The 20347-nt window shown below is 38.5% G+C and overlaps 1 protein-coding gene across 2 annotated transcripts in view; it reads left to right on the top strand.

The window, feature by feature from the left end:
• The window catches only part of ROR2 (receptor tyrosine kinase like orphan receptor 2), a 145271-nt gene that overhangs the window by 86297 nt on the left and 38627 nt on the right, over positions 1 to 20347 (top strand). For both annotated transcript variants that reach the window (XM_051777419.1, XM_051777420.1), the window contains exon 2: positions 16642 to 16719. In XM_051777419.1, coding sequence (XP_051633379.1) covers positions 16642 to 16719 — 78 coding nt within the window. The remainder of the gene's footprint in view (positions 1 to 16641; positions 16720 to 20347) is intronic.

The raw sequence follows: 20347 nt of genomic DNA, 5'->3' as shown, positions 1-20347 counted from the left end.
TGGGAAGAGAGGTTCACAGTGAAGACTGAGGCAAAAAACTTGCTGAGTACCTCAGCCTTCTCCTCCTCCATTGTTACCAGTTAGTCAGCCTTGCTTATAGGGAATGGTGGAAATGCTGGGGGAATGTGTTTTCTCTGACCTTCCTTTTCTGACTCATATACCTGTCGAAACCCTTCTTGTTATTCTTTGCATCCCTTGCCAAATTCAGCTCCAGCTTCACCTTGGTCTTCCTGACCTCATCCCTATGCAACTGGACATGGTCCCTATACTCTTCCCTGGATACCTGTCCATGCTTCCACTTCCTACCCATTTGCTTCCTACCCTCTAGTCTGAGCAGCAGTTGCCTCCCTACTCAGCCATGCCAGTCTCTTGCCTTCCTCGCCTGATTTCCAACACAGGGGGATCGAGAGCCATCACGTCTAGTTTAAAGCTCTGTCAGTAAGTCCTGCTAGCTCCTGGGCAAAGACTGTCTTCCCCTTCTGAGGTGAATCCCATCTGATACCAGCATGCCTGGTTCTGTGTAGGCTGTCCCATTGCCAAAATATTGGTGGTGACACCCGCCACGGAGTCATGTATTAATGGACTGGGACCATCTGTTTCTTCAGTGTTGCTTTTTTCTCTCAATATTGGAACACAAAGGCTTCACCTTACTATCTTTTCCTGTGTTAAGCATTACTGCAGCTAAGCATCTACTTCTGAGTACTTTTGAATGTGGGAAAACTACAGTACTTCAATCATGCTTGAATCCTGTGATAAATGATTTTGCTTAATATACCACATTAGACAAACTAGCAGTGAACTGTCATAACTGGATCTTATATTACCCTAGCTGATAGCATGACTGTAGTTGATACACTAGCACTTTGATGTTGGTGTTGAGTGCTGGATTCATTATTTGAAACGCAAAATGCATATGACAGAGTTAATTTATTGGTTTGCTTGCAGATGTTGTACTGGAGTTCTGTTAATAGCATTGTTATAAATCTGTTCTAAAAAGTAAATTAAAAATGTAGGATTCAGAATGCAATAAATCAGAATGTGCTATAGCCTCTTTTAGTAACTAAAGCAAGCAAGGGGCTGTTGCTCATGTCAAATACCATAAATTGTAAGTCCGCTAAGAATTACCGTTTTATGACTCAGGCCAATAAGGTCACTTAAAATCTGCTTAAAATCCTTGTTACAGTAACATAATACTGTATGTGTGTTACCTCTTTTGTATATGAAGTAATTTCACAAACTCCTGCCAAGCCAAGTACCTGGAAAGCTTGCGGTAGCCTTTGTCTCATGGTAATTAGTGGGTGGGAAGGTGGATTGTGGTAAATGAATTCAGTCCTTCTGTGACTACCAGAAGTTGAGTGGCAGTGCTGTGGCAAGGATATGTGTTCTTCAAAGCTGACTTTTGCAATCTATGAATGCCCTTCTTCATCATTGTAATTTAATCTTACTTTTGCCACTTGGTAAACCTTTTCCAGGAAAGGATTTCACGCCAGTTAAGGACTTCATCTGTTATTGTTTTCTCAAACTCCTATGACCAGTTGTAAGCATGCAAGAATTGCAGTGCCAGGTACCCAGTCCTGACTTCTTTTTCAATTTCTGCATGAGGTGCGAAATTTCGATTCTTTCACAGGTTTTGCAGGGACGGCTTCAATTTTTTTGTATCCTTGTCTTTGTGCAAAAGAGGAGAAAAACAGAGGGAGAAATATATATATGTAATGCAGACTATTTTGTTTCTTCTATATGCACAATAAAAATCCTTTCTGTTCATTTAATATATTTAGATTGACAAGTTATGCTTGTGTGTTCAAGCTTACCATTGCTTCTCTCTGTCATGAAGAGTGGTGGATGTCATGTTAGTGAGGCAAGAATATGGAGAAAATTGAGTTCGTTTACCTTGTGTTATAAATAAGGTTTCCCGCAGTTTGGCTAACTTTTGGTATTATTGGAGATATTTATGTTTATAAATATAGAAGGAATTTTCTTTTTCGATGAATAAAGTAATTGACTGTTCATTTTTTTCCAAGTAGGAGAAAAGGAAAATAATAATATAATTTCGCAGAATAAATATACAAAATGAATATTCTCAGAATATATTTTGGGTATGACTTCCATTAGCCTAGGAGGCATCTTACTAGGCTTTTGTAGTGATATTTTTCTTCTGAATTGTGACACTAGCAAAAATGATGTCTCTGCCATATTGCATAGTCAGGAGATACCCATGGGCAGCCAAGTAACTGAGTGGAGCACTTAATAACTTATTATCTGTACAGTGCTTACTTTATCAAATGAGAGGGGTTAGATATTTCAGATTAATATATACGAGAGACAGAATACAGAGACAGAGCAAAGCAAAACAGACTAGCCAGGAATGACAAGGTCGAGGGCAATATATCAATCGACTGGCTTTCTGGGTCATAGTAGTTTTAAATATTTGGGAATCCATTCCAAGAGTAATACAGAGTTCTTTGTTTTGTTTTAGATCTTTGACCAGATCTTATCTACATAGAGCTGGACTGTAAATCACCCAGTCTCTTTCATGTTGGCTGCTTTGTAGAAAGCCTGAGAGGCAGTAAGTAAGTAGTGGACGTAGTGGAAGATCCAGAGAAGCTTTTTTGCAGTGTATTCTTAATTTCATACCTACCAAGAGAAAGTGCAGGGCATGCAAATAAACACTTCAGTTTTTTCAGAGGCGCTCTTCTTCAGTGACAGGGCAGATGGGTAATGGTTAGGTTGTGGTTAGCATCTTGCTTCCTGCTTTGAACAGAATCTCCTAAATGTTTTCCTGAAACATGGGAACACTCATATATACCAGGAAAAATAAACTTCCATACCATTAGTTAACACAGTAACTGCTACCTAATGCAGGTACTCCACCAAGATTTAAAAATTTGACTGTAGTTGAATTTTTTTATAGAAAGTTGCAGATTCTCACATACCTCAAAGAGTGAGGAGGAGAAGCTAGATGCTCACCAAAAAAAAAAGGAAAAAAAAAGATTTAAATAACCAGCATTTTAAACAGATAAGTGCTGAGAAATTGATGCCTGATAGTACCAGAGAACAAAAAGCTCTGTTTTCATTAAACTGATGCATACATGCTAAACTTTCTTGGTCTTCCATACCATGACAGATCACTCTGACCACTTTAATGATGGCAACTCAGTAACTGCCAGCAAAGATAGCTAATGGTTGCTAATTTTTGTGGTAGTCTTTTATCATGTAAAGGTTATTTACCATAAATGAGGCTGAGATCCCAGGCAGTCTTTATATAACTATTTCTATTGCTGTGAAGCTTTTCCAAGTTAAACTCAGCCAGCTGGGTTTATTTCATAACAAGTAGTCTATGCTTTTGATGGTGAACAAACTGTTGGCCTCATATTAATTTTGACTAGTGTGGACAGCAAAGTGGTCAGATGAGTGAGAAGAAATGCACTCTGCTTCCAAGTCACCTTGCCAGCCATCTGTCTTGTGCTGTTGTGTTTCCCTCTTCAATCCAGCCCCACCAGGCGTGCTGCTGTCACTCCTGCAGCTTGGCTCCTTTCAATCTTGACTGAACCCCTCAGTTGTCCACGTGAGCTCGGGCTGCTGTCCTCTCCATTTCTGGCAGCTCCCTCCCTGAATCAGCTGCTGTGCTGAATACCACAGATCACAGCTGTGTAGTAGTGCAGAACAAGCTCGTAATTATCTGATGGGCTCTGCACCAGTCAGACCTGGGAAATTCACACAGTGCAGGGAAAGTGGTTTGACTACATGTACTAGGAGGGAAGGAAATATTTGATCCTACTTCTTTTTTTAATACCAGAGGAAACCCAGTTTCAAATATATCCAGTATTGAGAATAAACAAGAGCATTTCCCTTTAAAAAGTTGCCTCTTAGGCTTAGCAGTTTTCAGTCTTTATGCTGTGCAGTAAGTTCCAGCTATGAAATGTTGCTTCCACACAAAAAATGACACTTTCATTGCAGCTTCATTATCAACAAAAGTTTCAGATGCCTGCAGGTACCTAAGATCATTCATTTCTGAATGTTATTCTCTGCTATAGTGACCGCTTTGATTGTTGTGCATACAGATGTATTCTGGTTGAAGCATCCTCTTTTGCTTATTAGAATTAGCATTCTTTTCCTATATTTTGAAGGTAACACAGTTTGAAAGCTGTCCATGGCTAGCACAATGGAAGGCAACTGCTTATAAGCTTGGAACAATTTATTGGCAATTGCTCACACTTGTTACAAAGAATTGATATGAGGACATTTAGCCTGCCGTGGTTAGCTTTTGCTTGCAAAACTTTTTGGTATAACACAGGTAAGTAATACCTGAGCAAATATTTGCTTAAGCATAATGAAAACCACATCTGTCCACTTTGATTAAGTAAATAGTGTTTGCAAGGGAATGTATCAGTTATAGAAGTAACATTTAGAACTGAGCAGAATACTTGCTATACATATTTTGAAATGTTGAAACATAATAAAACGTGTGAAAACAGAATATAAGTATAGGCTAATTTAAATTCTCACTGTGAAGAGAATTATTCTTCCTTAAAACACAACGTTTTTCAATCCCAAAGCTGAGGAATCAGCATTATGTCTCAGAAGTGTTAGGAGTGAAGACCAGCATATTTGGCAGTTGTATGCAGTCACTGTTGTCTTCTGTGTGCTTTGCACTTCAGGGCTGGAACCAACTAGTTTTCCAGCAGTAAATGTGACTGGTTCCACACAGCCTCTTCCACTCCCATCTATGATCATATTTGCAGTAGTTTATTCACAGATGTGAGCTTCTCGTTGGCTTTGTTCAAAATAAGAGGCTGTCACTTCTAGTGAGTACTGTTCTGAAAACATGTCTATGAAATCTCGGCTGTGGTTGTGTGTGACTGACAAGATCTGTTCAATATGTAAGTGAGAACTTGAGGTTGTGACTCAGTGCCACAAGTTAACCTTGCAGTGTAAAATTAGGTTGTGTGTGTTGTTTCCCACTTGCATGCCATGGAAACAGGTGTTTTACAGCCACAGTATTTTTTATGGTTTAGAAGCAAGATCGACCTGTGTGATATACAAAAAATTATGTCAGTCCTGCCATCACAGTATCAAAAAGGTGCCCAAGTTTGTAGTTTGTAAAATAGGAGTTCAGATGTGTAAGATTCAGAGCTCTTTGATGGGGAAGATATAACTTAGAAAGTACTCTGCCCTTTACCCAAGTATTCCTTTAGAACTCATTAACATGGCAGTGTGGCCACCTTGAATGTTGCAGCTGAAACAAAATACCAATACAATGGTTAGGGCTGATCTTGTGATGCACGTCAGCTGCAGTTATTAAACTGGGAGCTCAGGAAATTCCTTCCTGGCATGGGGAAATAGGTGAATTGTGTGGAAACTGCCAAGTGCTTTGAGCCTGGTTGCTGATGAGTGCATGCCTGTGCTGTCCTCTGCACTGCTGGGTTACAGAAGCTGGTCACTGCTTTGCCCTCAGGCAGGCACAGCAGAAAGGGGCTCCTGTGCATCATTATGGCCATGCTGGCTGGTGTCAGTGAGACTGTGACCAGGCTTTCATTTGGTTAATTTAGTTTAGTTTCACTGTCCACCCACTGAATACAGTGTGTATCCACACCTGGAAGCACTCTGCACACTCTGTTTTCCACCTCAGGGCTCTGCTCTTTTTTTAGTATTGTTCTTGAAAAGAACATGAGCAAATGATAATATCCCATCTCTTCTCATGCAGATAAGTTTTGCTTAGCTCTGTTAGTGAAATATCAAAGAGGAACTGTATCAGAGTCCACTTAAGCATCTGAGCTTTTTTTCCCCTCTGTAGCAGAAAAGGTAGTTTAAACAACAGTAGAAAGAGAGTTTCTTTCAGAGCAGACAGCAGAAGCATTATGACTTCACTGTACTCATTCAGTTGTAATCCAAGAAGCCAAACAGATTCTGTGGTAGGAAGAAGGTATTTTCTATGTAGATTCAACGAGCAGTTTGTCAGCTTAAATAATTTGTGGTTTAGATATTTACTCTCAAATGAAGAGACGTAAATATTACTTAAACTTTATTAGTAGTGTTATTTGAATAATAACCCCACACTGTGAAGTGGAGGAAATCCTACTAAAACAAATGAATAACATACCTTTAAAACTTTCCATTAGAATAGCTGGTTTGCATTTTTCCGATGGCTAAAATATAGATGAGGAGCTATTTTCCTTTACATCCTGGCATCCTTTCTTAACTTTGTCCTCTGTTTTCTACCCACAGAGGCGCGTGTTCACACGTGCACATGCTCACACACAGATGTTTAGCCACCAACAATATTTGATCAGGTCGAAAGGGCTGGGAGTGCTCACTGGAGACTTGCCTGGCCACACCACTTGCATACCGACTTGCTCTCTCCCAGCTTGCTCCACAGCCATCAGTACAAGCTGTGCTCATTACTGGGGAAGAGGAATTAATGTTTTTTGTGTACATAGGCCACAGCTATTTACTCATTATAAACAGAACTTCCAGTTCCAGAACTACCAGAAAATTACAAATTTTAAACTCTTCATCTAGAAACCAAAATACTTTGTGTTAAAGAGAAATTTGCCCTCTCTTACAATATAATTGAGTATACTTAACTTATTTTTGTTACTGGTCATGAGCAAAACCTGTAGTAATTTTTATTAGTGACCAGCTGCTTCTCTTAGAATGCAGTATTTGATGTCAATTTTAGCAGTGTAATTTTGTAAGATCCCATTGAACTCTGACTTAGGGGAGACAAATCCTAGGTGCTTAAGTAAAGCTTCAGAATAGCCAGCATAACTTTCTATGTAGTTCTGTCTTTAAAAAATATGATTCTTGGTGATAGGAAAACATCAGAATCTATTTAATGATTTTATTTAAGGATTAATATTTCCCTATTATTGGCTCACTTGCCAGCCTTGGTTTCTTAAAGTATTGATTACCCAGGTGTCCTGCACGGGTGCTCAGGTTTCTCAAATTAGTATCAGGCACTAGGGTTTGAGAATTAATTATTCTTTGGTCTCCACTGTATCCTTTTGGTCAGGAAGATGTTTCTAATACTTACCCATAAGTAATTCAAAAAGTGCTCTGACTGTTATGAACATGCTGTTTACTCTCACTATTTTCCAGAGAGGAGAATGGCTGGCTGTAACCTCACTACCTCCCAAGACTGCTGCAATTCCTGTTTCTGAAATGCAATTAGGGAGTGAAAACTAAACAACCTGTAGGAATGTCTTTTTTTACACTTCCAGCAGTTCTTCTGCCATAGTTGTTAAACTATGAATGATCAGAATAATCATTATGATAAGTAATAACTTCTGCTGTATGCTGCTACACCCAGTTGGGATCTGTGCTGTTTTTATTTTACCACTTAGGCTGAAGAAGATTAATGTTGTCATTTTGTTTCAAAATATAGGAAAGCATTTAAGAGTGTGCTTAGAAATAAGCCAATTTTCAAGTGGTTGTCCGACTAGGGGTGTTTTCCTGGACTGGAGTCTTAAACATTTCAGCCCAAGGCTGCCAACAGGACTGGCATTTTTGGATTCCAATTTTTTTCTTTTTCTTTCAGAGAAAAAAAAGAGCACTGTGAAAATCATTGTTTGTACCAATTGATGGAGTGTTATACTCGTAAATCATGATTATTTTCAACCTTTTGGTTGAGATTATTTTGTTTTCACAGCCAGAAGCACTAAAATAATCAATCATGTAATAATGCCATGGATAATTATCATGTTGCTTGGTGTTCTTTGAGCTACTGCAGGTGTGTTCAGAGCTTCTATTGGTTGTGTTTAAACTGTGATTTTACAACTGAGATGGTGAAGAGCTCTGGAATGTACCCACAATTGCTTTACTTTTTTTTTTTTTAAGCATAATGCACTACCAACAAAGACCACTTGTTACAAAATCCAGAATTAGTTGTGTTTTTTTTTTTCTATGATTCAATGCTGTTAAATACTCCCTAGTATATTGTCTTGGACTGTAAAACATGTAGTTGCACAGAAAAGCTATGCTTGTGATAGCTGGTAGACTTAGTTCCATTGTTACCAAATTAGAAATTACATTGAAACGCATTTCTGGTTTAATTCTTAGTTATTAAACATTCAGGACAGTTTTACTGGCATAATTACATCTCAGTTTATTTCCAAATAGTGCTTTACGCTTCGCTTTTGTTGACTAAGAGCAAAACCAGTGCTGTGCTGTGACTGTCGGGCTCCTCTGCCACTGGTTTAAGTCTAGAATTCTGTGATCAGTTGTAGTGGCATAAATCACCACAGTCATCAAAAAAAACTCTCTCCTGCCTTTTCTCTGTCTTAGCTTCTTGCTTCCATGCTGCTCCTTTCCTTGTGCTGACTCAAACACTCGTGCAGCTGCACTGGGAACCACTTCAGGGCACTAACCTTTCCCCCTCTCACCCCCTGGGCAACTGAGGTACAAAAGATTAAGGGATATTTACTGCAGACATGAGGTTCAGGTGCCCACATGCTTTTGAAAGTCCTCGTAGACATCTGTCTGCATCTTTTGGCATCAAATGCTTTTCTAATTTGGCCTAAGGTGACTTGGCTAGGACTTTGCAGGAAGTCCTAAGAACTGAAAATAGGATTTGGATAGTCCTTTGTGGAGGCTGGGTTCCTGTTAAGTGTTCTTCACTCTGCATTGTAAAATAAGAGGAATTGGCCTTTATTATAACTTCATCAGAGTGTTTTGACTGTAGACTAATAGAATAATTTGTAATCCAAAGTTTATTGTCTTTAGAACTTGTGCACTGAAAATGGTGACTCAAAATGAGTCTCTTTTTTTTCCATGGGTGCTGTTTGTTTTACTGTAATGTTTTGACAGCTGTTAATGAGGGTTCCTCTATGACTGAAATTCTGAATAAATCTTTATCTTTCGCTTGTCTCACTAGCATTTCTGAACTCTCATTTTAAGTGGCAAATAGGAGCTGCAGGAGAAAGAATCTAAGTTATTTAATAGCAAAGCTTTATGATGAGGGTTGTGTAATGAAAAGATTAAGACTGGCAGTGCAATTGAAAATGCAGCTGTGTGGTTAATGTAAAATGTGCTTTAACAGTATGAGACATTAAAATAAATCAAGGTATTCATTAAAGTCTGTGTTTGAATCCCTATTAACAATATTTTAAATGACTTATCTAATTTTGTTCTTTTTGCACTGACTTCATAGTACTTGCTGAGGCGCCTGGCTGATGACTAAGAAGATAAACTGCATCTTCAGCATGCTTTTTTTTTCTGTTTTGGAGGTTCATTGCAGCTCTTTGTGAAAATCAAGACTCATTCCTTCTCTGCAATTCTGTGCTGATGGTTAGCTGATTTCTTTCACTGTGTTTTAGAGTGGTTTGATGATGGGTTAATAAGGATGGTTTTATTAAATGAAGAAGTTCCTGCAGGAACATTGTGAAATATATGAGGTGCTTTTTCAATCATGCACTGGAGACCTAGTTTTCCAAATCAGGCCACTTGTCTATCCTGGATGAGTCTGTGAACACAAACATTCACAGAAACAGAGATTAATGCAATATACAGATTCCCTCTTTATGCTTTATCTGACAAAATGCAGAATTTTGCATCTCTGTTAACATGTGTTTGAGAAACAAGTCTTCACCATGCAGAATGAAGGTGGCTTAACATTTTGTTAGTTTGGAATTTTATTTTAAGTCAATGATAAATTTTCTGTCCAAATAAAGAAGCTCTTTTATTGCTACAGATCATAAACCTTTGATCTGCTTTTGTTCTGTAGTGTAGTTCCCACATTTTGCAGCAGACTGTTTTTCCTGATACTTACTGAAATGAAAACATTTCAAAATAGCTATGAGGTATAATAGAAAAAAAATCTAAAGAGGGGAAAATTCTAATGAAACAAGGTGTTTGCTTTAACAAGGAATGCTTATAAATGTGGGGAATTTATTCTGTATAACTCAACACTGGCTTTTGTAAAGGGTTTCTTGTCTGTGTTTTCGGCCAGCTTTCTGTAGTTCTGTGACTTGTAGGCTGGTGTTGTTTGACTTTAAACATATTTATTTAAAGTTATTTTGATGTCGTAACAGAGCAGGCTTAGAAAAGTTTACTCCCTTTCTAGTGATCTCATAGCGAGAACGTTTTACCATTATGAATTTAGCTGAAAGTAATTTTAAAGAATTTTTTGATAGCTAAAGAATAAATTTAAATTTAACTAGTTAACATGTTGTCCTGTGAATAGTATGCTTTGCAAGCTGGTAACAAGGCAAGAAGTGACTGTTTTGCAGACTTCACAATTAGCTCGACGGGGCAACTGCAACAGAAAGTGAAGGTTTTTTCCCCCACCTTCAGCTATTTTTATGTGAAGCTGCAGCAGTTAAGCAACGTGTGCCATGAAGGTTCTAATCTGCCACCACTATGAAAGGGGCGCACTGATTTTATGCTACAAACTGCATCTTTTGTAGACTATTCACCACCCTTTACAGTTCTGCCAAGCCCACTCTGCAATTGGTTGCCAGGGGCTGCAGATGTTGGAAAAGAGAAATTTCAATGAAAGGCCCTAATTCAGCAACCCAAGCAGCCTGCCTCCCCCAGCCAAAGTAATCAGATTGGCAGCTGAATCAAAGGGTACAGTGGGCCCTTTGTTTGGGAGTTCCAGGGGTTAGTAATTGACAGAAGGTCAACAAAGTTTTACGAAGAAAAGAACAGAATATTAGAGGGTATTAGGCTGAAGAGAGAGAGTTTGGGAGCTTTATGTTATTGGAAGAAAGTTAGAACCCGAGTAAAAGGTTACAGACGCAGGAAGCAAAGGTTGCATATTGCTGCTTAAATCAGAAAATGGTTTCAGCTACAGAAACAGGATTATTGACGAGTGGAAGAAAATTCTGAACAAAAATCTGCAGTTTCCCTAATTGTAGCTCTGTGCAATTGTTAGTGTTGAAGGATTTATTTGTAAGCTTTGGGATTTAAAATACAGCGGTACAAAGATGGTTGTTTAACTCATGGAATCATGAGACTGGAAAAGATCCTGTTTCACCCTGGGATAAGAAGTAGCTATTACCTGTGCAGTGTCATATATAAAATAGATGGTTGCCAAATCTGCCACCCTGGAAAATTTCATTCACTGAGACCTTTGTATTTGAAGAATACTAGCCCTGAATCAATGGTTAATCTTCTTCAGACTAAGCAGGTGTAGTAGTCATTATTTTTTCTTTCTGTTAGCCATAGTTTGTAGAATATCCTCATGGTGCTAGTGACAGCATTTCAGTTTTACTCTTACCCATCTTCCAATGGAACACAAGAAATTGAAAAAACAGTCCAGGGCTTTACTAGGTTTGAGTAGATGGGGAAGATTACTGTTGTTTAGGTCTCCTGGTATGAAATCTGCCTTGTTTGCAACAGCTTTTGATTGTTGACTTATGTTCAATTCTAATCCATGTAAGCCAAGTCAACGTTGGCTTCTACTTTGGTTATTACTCATCTCTTTGCTTTATCGTAAATGCTTAAAAATAACCTCTTTGTTCCATTATTTTTCCAGGAATTGAAGTTAAGCTGATAGCTCTATAATTCTCTGGCACTCCTTTTTTTACTCTTTTTAATAAATAATAGGAAATGTTTGTGCAACTTCTCATCTTTTAAGATCTCATCTGCGCTCTGCAAGAACTGAAAGGCAGTTATTAACATTGCATGTCATTGCATCAGCCAGCCCTTAACTGTTCTAAATCAGGCCCACTCTGTTTGAAAATACCTGGCTCCTGTTTTCACTCTTCCTGTGTGAGGCTGAGGCCTTGGTTTGTCCCTGGTATCAATTATGGTAACCACCTCCTTGTGACAGGCTTTTTGATGAAGATTAATGCACTGTGTTGGTGTCTGCTTAGTGGCCATGAGCGTTTTGGAATCTGTTTATTCCAGTTACCTCTCAAGTAATGAATGAGCTGTGAACTAATAACCATTTCAGAGGGAGAAATTCGTCTCTTTTATGATGACTGGTGTATGCCCTGTGAGTTGATACTGTGATCAGCTGGGCAACATAGTTTTGAAAATTGTAAAAGAACATCCCTGTCTGAATAACACTGGATATTTGCTTCTGTATTTTGTTGGTCACTGGTGCCTGAAACAGAGCAGTGTGCTGGACCTTGTCAGTAAGCAAATCTTTGTCATATTTTCAGGAGAAGAGGATTGACAAAACAAGAGATAACTATTTATATACAATCTGGAAAAGGATTTTCTGTATCATGTGTTTTCTTCTTGCTGCAGTAAGTCAAAGGAACAGAATGTATTTTGTACATCAAAATTGTAGAACATCGGTTTTTAAATATGGTTTCTCTTTTGGAGATGGCAATTTCCTTAGGTTGAAATAGCTTCCTTTATTGCCCTGAAAAGTTAAGAAATCTTTTGTGTGTGGGTGAGAAGTTTAAAAGCGTTACTGTTTACAGCATCTGCGTTTTACTTGACTGTGTGTTCCCTGAAAAGAGTGATATTCCTGGGTATCTACATTTGGCACATACACTGTCCCATGCTGGCAACTGGCATTCAGGCTGAGTTCTGGTTCTTTTGAAGTCTTATCTGGTCATACAATGTGCATGGAGGACAAGGCACTCATGATATTTTCTACCTCACTCTCCCACTGCAAATATAAATTGAAGAAGTGGGTTTTCAGAAATAAGCAGTGATACATTTAATGTCTGAGCAGAGAACATATACAAGTGAAAAATAAAAGAGCAACCATACTGGAGCAGATGAGAGATCTGTGCAATGCTGTGTCTTGGTTCACATGGCAACAAAAATGAAGTGGTGAAGTAAAAGTGTAAAGAGGTCTAGGTATGTAGTACTACTCTGTGCTGGATATTTACCCAGCCTCCAGCTCCTTTGAACTCATGGACTTCCTTACCCACATGGGATTTCTGTGAGATAAGTCTGAATGAATTTGCCCACTCTCACCTGTAGCCCATGTGAACTCTGCCCTCAATCCAACTATATCTTGTCTGAGAAAACTTTACCTTGTTTTAGCTTTGTTTTGAAATTGATTATTATTTTTTTCTAACACTGCCATTTCTTTTGCTGAGAGGTAGGTCCATCCACTCTAATACTCTCCTGACTCCTCAGACCCTTACTGTCACTGAACTCAGAGACAAATCCTAGCAGCTGTGCAAAACCTGGCTTATGACTAATTATTCTCACTGTTCTCTGAAACTCTTCCAGCTCTTCTGTACCCTTTTTGAGATGAGAGAGCCTCAACAGTACACACTGTTCAGTGTTCCCAGTGTATGGGAGCATACTTACTGCCAGCGTGAGTTGGTAATATCACATCTAAGGTTCAAATATTGAGCACTTTTCTTCTTATTAGTTTTTAATAACAGTAGTGCTGTTGTTTTGCCAGTTTTGTGTTTTGCAACTCTACTTTTTTCCCATTGTATGACAATGCTGCATGTGTTATAGATATAAAAAGAGGTGACTATCTGATCTTTGTGGCATCTAAAATCAGTTTAATGAACAATTATGTCTTTTCTAGCACTGGCTTTTCACTGATCAAGACTGACAGTGAAAGTCGGACGCTTAAAGTTACTTCGTGGATTTTTTCCCCTCTCCAGGCAGTGAAACAGCTCATAGATATCCTGCCAGGGAAACATACAGAAAATAGGAAGAAGAAAAGCAAAATGGAATACCCTCATGGAAATATTGGTTAAACAACGTGGGAAAAGGGACGTAAGTTAAAAATCAGGTGTAGGCAGGAGCATAGTTGTGTAGGAGACTTCAAACAAGAATAAAACTGCAGAAAGCTGGTGGTGGCACTTGATCAGGGGTGCATCTGTACTACAGTGAGGAAAATTGAAGAAAAAATGACACGAATTATTAGCTGTTGAAGTAAACACCGTGGATTCATACAGAGCAGGAAAAACATACTAAGTTAGTAATGCAAAATCAGAAAGCACTGAGAATAATATTCAACAGGAATACACAGGTTTTTCCTTTAAGCTCTTGACTTTAGGATTTTTTAATCCTGTTTAGTGCAAGAGGAAAAGGTTTTATTTTGTTGTAGTGACTTGTTGGTTATCTTATACAGAAGCATTTATGGTGTGAAAAGCTTAATTTTTTCATATTGATAATAACTTTTGGTGGTTTAGTTTGTGGTACAGAAACTTTGGGATTAAAGCTTTTTGGGATTAAAGAATTTGTCCTAAATATGGTGGAAGTGGAATATACATGTTTCTTTCATAAAAGCAACTTTTAGTGACGGATCTGGTTTGTATTTGTAATTTGCAAAGTACACAAAAGATTTTTAATTTTATTTAAATTTAAATTTTATTTTATTTTAATTTTAATTTTACTTGGTTTTGGAGACTTTGATAATAGATATCACCTATGTTTTGTAATTGTTCTCTGGTAAAGCACATCTGGAGATTAATGTTTTTTTTCCAGGCAGAAACATATCAAGTAAAGAGTAAATCACAAAAAACTATTATTGAAAATTTTTCCAAATCAGCAAATGCTTTTGTTTCTTTCCATCCTTGTTTTGAAAAACTTTAAAAAATTAAGAGAGATGAGGCTGGGGAGGAGAGATAAGAGAGGAAAACTTTTCTATGCTCATTTATCTGAACTTCCAGCATCTTTTCCTGTTGTAAACCCCACTAAACTACTGAAGGAATGGAACAATTATTTTAAAGTTGAACACATGGTATTAAACCAGAAGTGCCGCTCAGATCTTGGACAGTCTGGAGTCTAGAGATCTGAGTGCTGAGCAACCAAGTGTCCCTAAAAGTGTTCTGTCCTGGTGGATTATGATAAGCAAAGTGCAGGTGCCTGTGGACTAAAAAGCCAGTTGGTTTTCCTACTCTTCTTTTAGTTACTTGTCTTGTCTTGAATTTATCCTCCTTGTGCCCATTAAATGCTGCTGTCCCATTCTAAACCTCTTGTGTGACACAGAGGAACCAAGAGCCAGGGAATGGAAGTGAACTTGCCTTGCTGCCCCCTGGTAGGAGCAGGATGTTATGTATCTCTGCTGAAATTTGACAGAATACGCCTGTCATGCATTCACTGTTTCACACTGAATCAAACAAATCAGCAAAACTTCCGCACAGTAAAAAGTCAGGCACTAAGTCTGTACTGTGCCCTCAGGGGAACGAAGACACACTGCAGTGGGATTTACAACGGCAATTTAAGATGTCACCAGCTTGGCCACCCATTTCCATTTCTCCCTCCAGCCCGCAGACGAATACTGTCTCTCATTTCCAGTGGCCAGTGCTGGGAGTGGCAGAAGATGATATCTGTCCAAGCCTTGGCTGTTCCAGTTTGAAAGAGTGTGTTACCAAGGGTACAACACCCTCTTCACCATCACTCTAGTTGGGGTGTCTGGGAATAAGCACACAAATCAAGTGGAATCTGCACTAGTGTCAGGCAAGGAACCTCGAGCAGTGGGAGATGAAGGGAGAGATGAAGTACTGGTAAGAAGGCAGGACTGTGACAAAATAGATACTTTCAGACCCGGGCTGTTGTAGAGAATGTCTTCAATTTCTGTGTTTCACCTTGTAGACTTAAAGGCAAGTTAGCTAAATCTGTTCTCAAATAATGGGTAAAAGACTAAAGGGGAAACAAACAAGTGTCAGTTATTTTCTTCTTTCATAATGTGGCGGAAGATAGGGATGGTGTTACTTGTATCTTATCACTGTGACTTGCAGTCAAAGTATTGTTGTAGGGTGTAATTTGGAGAAAGGGTAATGTGGACAAAAGGAAGAGAGAGAGCCTTTTCTCTAGTTTCATTTTACCCAAAACAATAGAGTGGACACCCCTAGCAGATCTACAAACCCCAGATCTTTCACTTTAGATTCTGATGACCTTAGATTTATGTGCTCTCTTGGTGACATCCCAAAGTCATAAAGAATTTTGACAATTAAATGTAAATTAGAAAAGGTCAAAAAAAAAAAAAAAAGGATGTAATTTTAGAAGTTGTTTTAGTTAAGGCACATCTGCAGCTTTATCTGATGTAGAATTTCAGCTCTGTTCCTTACAACATCATATTTTCAAAAGGGAGAGTAGACAGGTCAACTGATTTATAATGGTCAGGGTTCAGCAAGACCTACAAATGCAAAGGAACATGAAAGTAGTCTGCTGTCTGCTGACTTGCTCTGATATGTTAGACACAAACAAGGAGGACAGACAGAAGATCTCTATCCCTTTCCTCATGCTTTGAAATGCTTAAGTAACATCATTATATTTTCATTTGTGGAAGATATCCTTTAGGGATGAGGCTGAGAATAGGATAAGAAAGTCAGCAGCGATGATGAGTCTGACCCCTGGAAATAGAATCTGAGTTACTGTAATGTAACTTCAAAGGTAAACTTACGTCATTTTGCAACTGAGACTGTCAGTACAGCTGAGGTGCTGCTTAATTTTGCAAGCCAGGACTGCTGACAGGAAATATTTGCATTCTTTGTAAAACTGTTTGAATTTTATTCTGGTAAGAAATGAAAAGTAGTTTTCAGTGCTACCCGTCTTTGCCAAACACAAATCCACAAAGTAAATTATTGTAAAGTTTTCTAATCTGCAGTGGATAAATCCTGACCTTGTCAGGGTATGTTTCCTGTGTGCTACTTTGGGAGCAGAATCTGGACTGAGTGAGTTTGCTGAACTCAATGGTGTAACGCTGTTTAACAGAAAGATTAACCCAGAACCTCAATTCAATCAAATCTTTTTATTCCTTCCTAGGTGAAATGGAAATTCCAGATTCAAATGACCCCTTAGGTCATGTGGATAGACTTGAGAGACCAATTCCAACACCCAAAGGTAAAATGTAGTTTCTTTTTCTTCACCTTCCTAAATATAAACATACTTTGGAAAGGACCATCAAAAATCCTGTTATTGTACGTTCCCTTGATTTACCTGTTAATGCAAGTCTGTAAGAAAGGTAACCTTGTGTCACTTAATACTTCTGATTCCAAGCAGGGATAGCGAGGTTAAAGGACTCCATAAAAATTAATTTTTAAGAATGTTGGGTCCTCCCCCCCAAAGGGATTAGATGTTTGATCCAAACACAGAGGACTATTATTACCTTCCTAGAATATTTTGATTCACACTGTTGCCATGAAATTGATTTAATTCTGTACAGTGCCACATTTGGCCTCTGTAGGTAAATCTTAAGTGTTGGTATCTCTAAATATCTTTGCAATGCAGTAATTAAATCTAGCCCATGACAACAGAAGAATACTTACTTTTTAAGTAGCACTGAACATTAGCGTTGGCTGGTTTGGTTTTTTTTTTTAAACTGACTGTAATGTCAGAATTCCTAGTAGCTTAATTAGTTAATGCAAGTTCCATGATACTTCATCACTTAAAACTATGGTTCCAAACGCTACTCTTAATCTGAAAATGCACGTATTTACTGCAAATTGTGATTCCAGCTGCAATATGGTGCAACTTCCTAAAGGAGGACATTTTTCAGTGTTCTGCCTGAAGAACCGTATTTTCTCACTTGCAGTACCAATTTTTTTTTCTTTTTAGGGATGCAGTGCCCTGGTAATGCCAACTCTTATGCTCAGAAAAAATGTCATCATTAGATGAGCACATGTTGAAGTCTGCAAAGCTCTGTGATGCTGGTCAGATGTTATTCTTGTAGTTTCTCCTTCAGAGGAGCATTTCTGTGAGGGTGCTTTGGAATTTAGTCTCCTCATAGATATCCAATGTCATGTAATCCTTATTGTGCTTCGCTTGTGTACTAGTGAGATTTCTTACACTGACTGTGCCTATTAAAAGGTTTTTTACAGAGTCTTCCTTTAAATTTTGTCCTTAAGTGGTTAAGAAAAAGATGTGCTTATGTTTGCATATGTCTAACCACCTTGCTACTGATTATGAGCGTGAGGAAGACCTGGTGTATTGCTTTTCTCCACTCTTCCCACTTTCTGAAGCTCATGAATTATTTTAGAGGATTAAAATTTGTCATCTGTTATGGGAATAAATCTCAGTAATGGTCGTTCCTGTCACTTAGCAGTGTATACTACCAGGTGCTTTATTCACACCCCTGTACCCAATTCTTTTGATGGAAAAAGGTCCGTGACTAATCTTTAACTGCATCTGACCGGCTTGTTTGCTTGGCAAGTTGGCCCCACTTTTCTCTTCTGTCCTGTCTCAGCTTTTAAGGGTACAGACATAAAAGAATTTTTTTTTTTTCATGTGACAGTGCTTGGTTAAATTCTTGCTGAGAAAGAAGTAGCAGTTATTTCCTTATTTTGCAGAGCCACAGGCAATACCTGTCTAAGGAAGTAATTAATCACACATAAAACATTTCTATATCATAAGGATTTTGTATTTCCTTCAGAAAAAAACAAAACAAAACAAAACAGAGGCCCTTGTTCTTAAATGATTCATTTGTATAGAATCAGTTGTTAGTTTCCAGCATACCTGGTCTGGAAATGGCCTCATTTTGCTTCCCTTTTATTTCCGTGGCTACAAAATTCTCCAGACAAGTAAAAGTCCCTTGGCTGAAATTTTTTGTTTCTTTAGTTGAAATGTTAACCCATCTGTTTCTGTGTCATAGTAAGGTAGTAGGTTTTGTTTCAAAAAAACATTGGACAGTTCTACTTCAATGTTTGTGCATACTGTAGAGACCATTAGGAAGAGTTCTTCAGCTTCTTCCATCACATCAACCTTCTTTTCTTTCTTGAGAAATCTTTAGTTATTCTGATTTGCTCGTAACCTCTATTTTTTTTTCTTATTTTAGAATAGACTCAAAACAAATCTGAAAATAACAGGCTTTAATAATACCCAAATTTAAAGTCACTTTAGAAATGCCAAGTGTATTAGTCATCCTCTGCTCTAGAATCCTCCAGAAGTCTTGAAAAATGATTCTGTCTCAAAAGAAATAACCAGGTTAAGCAAGGTATTATTAATAATGTGCACTTAAAAAAAGAAGTTAATCTCTTCCTGCAAGTGAAGCTTGCTTTCTGATTAGTTCATGAGAGGGGACCATGACTTGGACTAGGGCTTTGAGGAGAATTTATCTTCCCCTGCTTCCTTTAGGTGGGCACGTGAAGCACCAGAAGAGCATTGTCTTTAAGCAAAGTTTCACTGAAAACCAGAGCAGAGCATTGAACATTTGCTGTAGAAGAACTCAGGTCTTCTTTGGAATAAAAATAAAAGATGTGAACACAATTCTCCTCCTAATCCAGGAGGATATCATCAAAGATGATATTTTGCCTATTTTCCCAAATTCTTCCTGGGTCCTGAAAAATCTCTTTCCCCTGCTCAAGAGGCAGAACAGTGTCTGCTCCATGCTTTGTAAATACCCAGACTCACTGCCTGATGGGTCTTGCACTGCTCTCTGCCCACCTTCCCACACTTGGCCAGTTTTCCTACCAATAATGGTGAGGGAGGAGGTGATGCTGGGGAAGGAGTGACATTCCCTATTTCTCTCACTTCAGCAGAGGGTTAGCCTGGACGAGGCCAACAGGGAGCTTTCCTTTCTGAGTCCTGGGGGGAGAGAAAGAACTTGTCTGTTAATCACAAATAAATGCAAGAGTTGTGGCACAAGCAGAAAAAAAAAAAAAAAAGGGTTCTTTTGGTGATGAACAGTGTTGGTGCATCCTCATGGAGGGGCCTGCCACTCTCAGTCTTGTAATCTCAAAACAAGCCTGGGGAAGGTATTAAAGGGTAAAATGCAGACTCTTCATCCGTAGATGAGCTGCCAGTAAAATCTTACATCATAAATGATGTGTGTTGGTGAGGACATTTGAGCAATACACTTTAACAGTTAAAAAAAATGAATAAGAAAGGGCAACCTGCAATAGCTGAGCCATTTAGTGAGTGGGGTTGCTCCATAAGACGTGGTGCCTCAAGCCTCTGACCCTAACTGTGGTTTCTGCACAAGTGTGCCTAGGAACTTATTCTGGTTCAAGAGGTACTGACATGATAAATACAGTTTTTTACTTGACTACTCCTGCTGCTTTGACTTGACCTGAGGTAACCTGTCAGGAACCAGTTGTATGTGTTCTGAAAGTAGTGGCTTTTTATATATGTGACTGGTGACCCAAAAAACAGTCCACATCCTAACTGTGACCCCGCAAAGACCTGCTCCTGAACAGGCAGTAGCCTAGGATGGGTGGTACCTGTCTGTTCACAGCCTCGTCTGGGAGTTCAAGAAAACAAGAAAACAAAACCATTCCACCTCATAAAATTGGATTCTTGAGCTAGGTGAGATCTTCAGTCCTTCAAGTATGAGAAATTACTGTTCAAAAATAGTTTTTCTTCTGCTCATAAGAGAGCCTAAGTTCACTGACTTTGGAGGAGGAGATACAGTGCACAATGAGACAGTATTTCAGTGCTAATTTTGCTTCATTCCTGGATTGGCAGTTGTTAACTGCTTGTTCCTGAGGACATTTCAAGAGCCTGTGAAGCAAATCAATTTATTTTACAGTGTAGT

Source organism: Manacus candei, unplaced genomic scaffold (genome assembly GCF_025592945.1).
Source record: "Manacus candei isolate 608988 ecotype Guabito, Panama unplaced genomic scaffold, ASM2559294v1 h1tg000010l, whole genome shotgun sequence".
Classification (NCBI taxonomy): domain Eukaryota; kingdom Metazoa; phylum Chordata; class Aves; order Passeriformes; family Pipridae; genus Manacus; species Manacus candei.
Note: the sequence above shows the minus strand (reverse complement) of the source record. Positions and strands in the feature narration are given on the sequence as shown.